The following is an 8,705-nucleotide window of genomic DNA, read 5'->3' on the forward strand; positions in this document are numbered from 1 at the left end:
GGCGGGGCTTATCTGCAGCAGGCAGGTGACTAAAAGGAAGTTTCGCCCGAAAAGTGACGTCATTAAGCATGTCATGCTGATAAAATAAAAAAAGTTGGAAAATGACTCTATAAAAGGAGAGAGGGAGAGAAGAGAGAGAGAGAGAGAGAGGGAGAAAGAGAAAAAAAATGACTGTTTATAATTGAGCGCAAATCCTTGAAAGTTATCTCTTCTTTTTGGCTGATGGTTTGGAAAGATCACTGATGTGGTCAACGCCCATATGCTGGTGGTCAACGGAAACATTTCAATTGTTTTTGATAAAATCACTTGTTGATATCCTACTTCCTTTGGTTTCAACCACAAGTCAACATCATCAAGTGCCAGGAAACTGTTCTATTCTTGGATTTGCCCATGCATGATCATTGTTTGAAAGGAAAAATGAAAATACTATTCTTGTATACCTTCCAACAAAAAAAATGTTTTTTTTATTTAAGAGTATTTCATTTACTTTGGTTTTAAACGATCCAAAATAAAAATAACAAGTACTTACATGGGTAAAAATAAAAGAAAATCAATTAAGATGTAGTGTTGATACTCTATTTTGTTTTAGGACGTTAACCATGCTGAATAATGATAGTGAAATAAAAATCCACTTTGACCTATAAAATAAAAATGTACTTTGAGTGCCCTCTTGTGGATCAATGATCAAATGGCAAGTCGTGCAATAGTTTGCAAGGATAAAACGCACTACAACGCCAGTGTGCGTGGGTTGTGTGTGTGGATATTCGTGTTATTTGTGGACAATAACTCTAAGAATAAAGACAATTGAATGGCAGTGTTTCTAAATCATTATGAAATATGAGATACCATGCAAGGATAAAACAATAGACCAAACATTACAACATCACTTCTTTTATTCTCTGTGAATTATTTGATGCAAACATCCTTATAAAGGTACCTAGATACTATCAAATTTAGTATCTACAGAGACCCGACAGTCAAATCTACACATTTACATTAACTACAAGTAAATATTATTTTACAGAAAAAAATCTGTATGTATTTCTTGATCTCATTCATATACATTCAAATAATTGTAGATATCAGATTTTCCAACATCTTTAAGGCACATGGCAAACAAATATGAAATGGAAGAGATAAGAATATTGCAATAAAGTGTCATGTTAGTGTATAATCTACCTAATAGTAATTAGAAAAGACAAAATATAAATAAAATTACATGCATTCACGATTCAATATCGCAAACACATTTGCCCAGGGGACCAGCCACTGAGATAATATGAATATTTACAATTAAGATAAAAGCAATTGTCAAATTGCAGCATTAGTCTTGAAGCAAAAAAAAATCATTTAGTGTAAAAGCTATATTGAATGCACCTTTTGATTGGAATTAAAGAATAGGAAAACCATTGCACATATGCCTGTATATTTTACATCACAAATACAGCATGTTATTGTGAGATTTCACAGCTCAGAGTAAAGGAAGTCTTCTATGTAGAGTCCACCATCTTTGTCTCCTCACTACAAAACAACAAAACCAACACCGTTACTTGTAAATTGTTCCTTCATGTTATTTATCAAAGTTCATCCTTAATACAGAATTACTCACATTTGGATTACGTAATTGATAGGAGAACATGCAAAACATTGCATGACATTTTGAAAGATAAATAAATAAAACAGAAACTGTATCCAAACCAAAGTAGACACAGGTGATGTTTGAAACAAAAAAGGGTAAAAAAAAACCCAGAAAGCTCACCAGAGAGTTTTAGTACCTCACCTGAACCAACATTTTTTATTGTTTGTATTCCATCTAACACCGTTTGTATTTTAAGAACATGCATAATACCCTGTAGGGTGATGCTAAAATAAAAGTGTGCAACCGATTTAGCTTTGACTCAGCAATTATGTCAGGTCTCTTCTGATGTCATTCAGTGACTCTGACATGGTGAGTTATCATTTGAGTTGGAAAAAGACAAACCTAAATAGGAAGAACTAATTCCTATGTATAATGACAATAAAAGCATTCAATTCAATTTAATTTTCCTGGAATATATGTGTGGTAACAATCAGTTGCCACAGTGAAGAAATTATTCCTTTTGTGTTGTAAGACCTTCTTATTCACGTTTCTATCTTTTGATGAAAAGTCATACAACATTTTCTTTAAATAAGAATACAAATACGGGATGAATAAAGTTTTGTAAGATTACCCAAATATCCCTGAGCTTTCCACATTGCAGGGAATAACTACTTAAAGAGGTCTGAAAAACAGCTTCGTATAAGCCCGAGTGAGGATTTGTTGGTTATGTAAGAGGAGTATGTAGTGTAGAAAAACTCAACTGAGGGAATTTAGGAGTAAGGCTGACACATGTGTGAATCCTAGTTGGGTGTGGAGGCTCACTAAAGTGAAACAGCTAACAAAGAAGTGGGTGGGAAGAAAAGGAAGTTCCGAGAAATATTTAAAGTGTTGAGACAGGCAGGCCCAAATGAAGAGGTATAGTTAAACTCACTAATATTTGCTTATCTTGAACAGAATAACACTTTTTGTTTTGGAATTTTGTTCATTTTGATTAAAACTCATTTTTTTACACCCTTCAAATATATGAGGAGCCCTATAAAGTTTGCTTTTGATTAAGCTTTGAATGTACAGTCTTGTCTAAAAATAACAAAGCCCAAGTTTAAAGACTGAGACTTAGATTTGTGCGTATTTAAAAATAAAAAAGGATATTAGGAAGTACTGTAATGATTGTGAAAAGTCAAATATGCAGTCACTATATTTGTAGTCATTTCATACCAAGTGGACATCCTGTTCAGATTCTGATTGGGTCCTAGTGATGGGTGGCAGATGATCATCCAATGCAATTGTTGAACTAGAAGCTCGTCTGTGTTTGCTGCTGTGGTAAAAAAAACAAGTGTCAAAACAGGGATCCTCATAACATTTTAATTATTATTTTCTGGTATGTTCTAAGGAAGTCAATATCATATTTTCATATGCTTTGAAATGTCCTTGTTTGGACTTTCCATACAGTAAAGGGTTGAGGTATGCTTTTGTACCTGCTGTCAAGGGGTAGGAGGTCTAGTTCCTTGGATGAACTGTAAACTGTCGGAAGATGCAAACTTGATATTAGTAAATATTATTTCAGAGATGCTGCAGACATAATTGTTGTTACCATCTAGGTTGTCCATGCTTTGTGCTTTTTTCTTCTCCGATTCCTCCTTTTGAGTAGTAATCAACTCCTGCGACGCTGACTTATTTGCATAGAAAGAATTCTTCTTCCTTTTGGAAGATGTTCCTCTTAAAGCTGTGAATGTAAAATGTAGGAAATATCAATTCTTTATAAGAGGTTTAGAATACGCGCTGTGATTTGGAGAAGAACTTACGATGGAGGCGTTTAAATACAGTGCTACCCATGAATTTCAGAAACCGGTCTGCATAAAAATTGGGCCTGTGAACTGACACAGTGTCCTGAAAAGCAAAAAAAGAGTCTGAAAATCTGAATCTGTACCATGTAAGGTATGTTTAATGGCACATACCCCATCATGTAGAAGTGATTTCCAGGAATGTTCCACCTTTTTGATGAACCTGACAATAAAAAATAAGTTTATATAACAAATCAACCACATTGAAAAATTGACTGTGCATTAATGAGAACCTGTAGGACTGCAGAATATCAATAATTCCTAAAAAGATGAGCATCTTTTCATCTTTATGTTTAGCTGGAATCCCACCCAATCTGAAATGAACACATTTACAAAAATGAAGAGGTATTAAACTGATCATTCTCCTCAGCCTGGGTATTTATATGTTCAAGAAAACTGATTTACGGAATTAATTTGCTCACGTATCGTCATCTGCCACTGGTTCTGGGTCTTTCACAGTCCCTTGGATGGATTCCAGTGCAGTGGAATAGAGAACTTTCTGTCCTTTCCTGCTGTCGCGTCTGCTTTCTCTGCTTGACTTCTTGCGGTCTAAAACATGGATCCCCAGCAGGAGGCTGTAGTCCATGATCTTGAAGCTCTCTAAAACCTAAAATACATCATCTGTTGCCGTAAATATCAACGTGACCAGTCCAGAATTTCCCCAGACATTCACCAAACGTGTCAGCAGGACTTCAGCTCTTTTCCTGCTTTTACTGTTAGGAAACATTCATTTGATTTTTAAACTCCTTCCAAAATTATTTGAATAAAAGTACTTTAATGAATTAATGTATAATTTATTCACTGCCCCTTTCCAACACATGGTCAGGTTCTAATCGAATGGATTTATGTAATCATGTACAGGTTTGCAAAGGCAAGGTTCAATCCTTACTGGCACATCACAATGCCACAAAGAAATAGCTCTTCTGAAAACAAAGACTTCCTTGAGCTGAGAACTTTAACCTATTGCCTAATGTTCCAAATTAGCCACATTCCAGAGGATTTTTTTTTTAACCATTGATCCCAGTCATTACTAATCTGTCCCTGCAAAAGAATATACATTTATTTTATTATTCATTCAGTTCCTGAACCACTTTTCCTCAGAAGGGTTATTGATTACTTTATTTAATGACAAAAATGCCTTTCATTACTATTCAGAATTATTATAATATTCTTTATTTTCATTAACTTTCTTCACTATCATTTAGGAAAAATATAGAATTTAAAATCTTAACTCATTCACTGCCAATGATAGACATTGAATGAAGTAAAATCTTGGTACAAATATTGAATAAAACTTCCATGAAAATCCCATTTGACCTCAAATTCACTGTTCACATTTGAAGACTTAATTTTAATTGTTAATGTGACCTACCCGGCAGTCTCTCTGAAGGGTTTTCATCAAGGCACTGTAGGTCTCAGCGTCAAAGCACAAGCCTTCATGCATCTCTTGGAAATCCAAGTCTTTGAATGTGGGCGATGACTTTGCATGTTCTTTGCGAGAAGCACGGCGTTTGTAGGATGAGCCTTTCAGGTCGTATTTGTAGTGCATCTTTATGGCACGTGGTAGCACATTGTTCATCACCACCACACGGATGGTGACACCACCACACTGGATGCAGTATAGGCCATAAAACTTGGGGAGCAAGGTCCTCGGGTTCTGGTTCAAATTCTACACAAAGAATATCAAATTATTTCACCTCACAAATGCAATCTAATACAATGATCAATTTGGCAAGAATGTAACATTTTTAAAATCATCTATATTACTATTTAACCCAGTTAAACGAATTTGATGTCTATCACTGTCAATGGGAGACAATGAATTAAAAGTTAAATGTATACTGTCTATTCACCATGTAGTAACCAGGAAGCAACTTCTGCAGAAACTCTGCTTCTTTCGGTTGCACAGTCTTGATTATGAACTCATCATCACTGGTAAGGTAGAACCAAGAACTGCTGGCTCCAGGGTTGGACAACTCGATTAAAGGCTCTTTACAGATGGAGTACTGAAATTCACAAGTATACAGTAGCCTTATCTCAACACATGATCAAATAGTCAAAGCATTGGTATCAATCATGGAACCGTGGGCCAAAATTGGCCAATCAGGCGGTCATATATGGCTCATAAACATGGAGAAATATATATAATTTTTCACGTGTACATTTACAAAGCAGGCAAACAACTTTATCTTTTGTCAATAAGTGTACTTTAGTTTGTGCCCTTGTTACAAATATGATGATTGTGTCAGGATTTCAACTGTGTTAAGTACTTGTTTTGAAATTTAAAAATATGGTACATAAATATTTATAGTGGAGCGACAAGGATATGTTACTGTGACGTATTGCAGAAATTCCTCAGTGCTCATTTTCAAAATAAAAATAATCAATACCAGCAATATTGCATTGACATTGAATCAGTAGTGTTGACAAACTTACTAGATAATCATCTGGTTTGATGCCAAAAAGTTCCCGAAAGTAGCGGAATGCCAGCGGTGCATACGTTTTTAGACGAAAGTCAGGGTAATGATGTGCTGGAGTCATGTTGCTGCCAACACTGGAGGACAAGCAAAATGGTAGCAGCACCAAACACAATGAGGCTACAGAATTTAAATGAATCACTGCTACGAAAATAACAATTATAACATTTGGCTGCGAGGTGTTTCACATTGTCTGGAGTTAAAGTGAAAGTACCTTGGTAAGAAGACACTTTCTACCACAGAGAAATCTTGCATTAGAACATCTCTGTCAAGTTTGGAATTGAGGTTTCCTACAGCATAACCAATGGCCAGCTGGATTGCTCCTTTTAAAGCAGCTTGTGTTGGCTGAAGAAAAAATGAATACAAAAAAGAACAATATTAACAATCATAAAACACATTATTTTGTATATGTAAATGGAATAGATGTAAATTTCTTTTTGATGTTAGCAGAAGAGGACTCATATCATGTCATTCTTAAAATAATTGATAAAGTGGGTCCAGAACATCCCAAAGTCCCAGTTCCTTAATTTTGAATACATGTCATTATCATCTGCTTACCATTCTAAAATCTTTTGGCACTTTGGAAACATGTTTCGCTCTCCTCCAACTGTTGATACTGCCTCCTGACATTGTTGTAAAAGTCAGAACTCGATGAAAGGGAAGTTAGGAAGATGTACACCAGTTTCCTCTTTATCATCAATGACACCTTGAATGGATATTACCGCAAATGCATCCTCCAGGTGAAGTGCTCCTGTAGAGAAATGACGAGTTTCACAGTGAGCAATAGTCCCAATGCAGTTTAATCTTTTAAAAGCTATGTAGTACAATTCTTCACGCTATATAGAGAGCTTGTGCAGAGTTTGCAGTCCAGTGAGAAGCTTTTTTTGTTCTGAGGGTCCCTCAATGTTTGAGTGTTGAACTCATGTATGGGCTACAAAAACCCTTGATCCGAGTTAAGAAGGATTGGCAGCAAAAAATCTTGCTTACCCAACCAATCCTCTTGTTTTATAACAGGGGGACAAGTGAATGTTTGGGCAACATAGTCATTATCTCAGAGGGAAAAACATAATCAGAATGTTGGTACAACAACATGAATATCATATTATTGAATTGATTTGCAAAAAAACAAATACTGGTATCCACAAAAATTACACCTAGAAAATTGTAACAATTATTCATAGTAGTGCTTTGTTTTTATTATTGTTTAAAGTTAATGAAGATTTTCTTTTGCAAATAATAGCAATACTGAGCATGTGAACATTGCACACAAGGCATAAAAAAATAAATCGACAAAACCTAGTAAATAAAATGAATAGTTGAATCAATTATATAAAAATAGACTGTTAGAGAGCTCACAAGTGAAATGTGAAGTACTGTTTCAGGATGAGGCTTGGTAAACAAAACAGTTTCATAAGGGTCATTACAGTTTTTTTCTCCTCCCCATGATTGGACCATTTAGTAACAGGGTGAATATTGTTGGAACAGATTAGCAAAACACAACAGTGAATAGGCTGAATTCCCAGAATAATGTCTTTCACTCTTCCTAGGTTTATAGTAAGCATTGCATTATCTGATTAGTGAAATAAATGTGGGCATGTGTTCCAAAAAGAAAGGTCTTACTCAGGTTCATTATACACATTCAGTAAATTCTTACCCAATCAAATCAAGGCCTTTGCAATGTATAATCCTACTCCAATCATTTTATAAAACAAGCGATTCTATGTTTGTTTACCTTAAAAGCTCATACTCTTTGCCTCATATTCTCCCAAAAATGACCCTAAAAGGATGGCAACATTATATTTCCATATCCATGCAATGTTGCATTTGTTTCCCTAAGCTTTTTCATAAAAAAAAAATACTTTTAATGATCATCCAAGCCATTTTTCTATATTGCTTGTTAAGATATACTTCAAATTCAACCCACAATGTACAGCAGCTATCACAAAACTTAAAATATTGAATATATAGGATTCATCCTTAGTGAATTTGAGTTATATATGTGAATTTCAGTTTGTTCTCAAATGTGTTGTAAGGCAAATATGCTACCGGAATGCTGATAACCAACTATACTAACTGATGTAGCTGTGGGAAGGGCACTGCTGTATATTTCCTCTTGTTACACCCAATTATCAAACACCCTTCCGGATATGTTAAAGCCAATGAGGATCACATTACAACAGAAAATCCAGCAAAACTTGTGAGTCAAAGGGTCTCCACACTACAATAAGAAAAAGATCTTTTGAATGTTGTCTTACCTATAATCGTAGAGAAAAACCTCACGCCAGGTCAGATGGCTGTCAAAGGCAGTGACAGGCTTACTGTGGTAAGAAGAGAAATAGTGAAATGACTTCCTCACCACACTTCTTCCCCCGCACTGCTTTTGTCTTTCTCCACTAACCTGTTGTACTTCCTGGGCCAGATATAGACTAAATGTCAATGAAAGGTCAGAGATTTCACAGCATTCCCATAAATTCTGGTATAATTTTCCATCCATTTACGGTAGTAAGGATCATTTTTCTGTGTTATTTAAAAGTCGTCCTGAAACATCGGATGAACAATTGCAAAGACAAGCCTTTGCACTTTCATTCACTTATTGACTTTTTTAATTATCTCAACCAACATGTTTTTTGGAATGTGGGAGGAACTACTCTAGAAGTAAGTGTTTTAAATTCAGTGCCATTCAGGGGCCACAACAAGGTTATTTGAATTGGTTGAGTTAAAACACAGTATAATTTGATGCTTTTCTCCTGTTTTACTGCAAAGCCAAATAAAATCATTCCAACAGACCACACTTGCTTCTAAGTCAGC

At 35.2% G+C, this 8,705-nt stretch overlaps 1 protein-coding gene across 2 annotated transcripts; it reads right to left on the reverse strand.

The window, feature by feature from the left end:
• Window positions 1-875: 875 nt before the first annotated feature.
• On the reverse strand, window positions 876-6,827 carry pip5k1ba (phosphatidylinositol-4-phosphate 5-kinase, type I, beta a). Of its 2 annotated transcripts, XM_077737893.1 has the most exons (13): window positions 6,456-6,827; window positions 6,112-6,242; window positions 5,857-5,974; window positions 5,274-5,426; window positions 4,793-5,089; window positions 3,843-4,027; window positions 3,654-3,734; window positions 3,535-3,583; window positions 3,382-3,466; window positions 3,171-3,302; window positions 3,055-3,100; window positions 2,795-2,894; window positions 876-1,521 (listed from the first exon to the last, which is right to left on the reverse strand). In XM_077737893.1, the coding sequence occupies exons 1-13, from the start codon at window positions 6,525-6,527 to the stop codon at window positions 1,519-1,521; spliced, it is 1,452 nt and encodes a 483-aa protein (XP_077594019.1). In that variant the 5' UTR covers window positions 6,528-6,827; the 3' UTR covers window positions 876-1,518. The 2 variants fall into 2 exon arrangements, with proteins under 2 accessions (XP_077594019.1, XP_077594020.1); XM_077737894.1 differs by lacking the exon at window positions 876-1,521 and having other exon boundaries at window positions 2,789-2,891.
• Window positions 6,828-8,705: the final 1,878 nt, after the last annotated feature.

This window comes from Stigmatopora nigra, chromosome 17 (assembly GCF_051989575.1).
Source record: "Stigmatopora nigra isolate UIUO_SnigA chromosome 17, RoL_Snig_1.1, whole genome shotgun sequence".
NCBI lineage: Eukaryota > Metazoa > Chordata > Actinopteri > Syngnathiformes > Syngnathidae > Stigmatopora > Stigmatopora nigra.

Excerpts from the sequence above, each read along its gene's own strand:
- pip5k1ba (XM_077737893.1), bottom strand. The coding sequence starts at position 6,527 with ATGTCAGGAGGCAGTATCAACAGTTGGAGGAGAGCGAAACATGTTTCC. Across the intron at positions 6,243-6,455 it reads TGCCAAAAGATTTTAGAATG|CCAACACAAGCTGCTTTAAA; the intron begins GTAAGCAGATGA and ends TTTTTTCTTCAG. Across the intron at positions 3,584-3,653 it reads GATATTCTGCAGTCCTACAG|GTTCATCAAAAAGGTGGAAC; the intron begins GTTCTCATTAAT and ends TTTTATTGTCAG.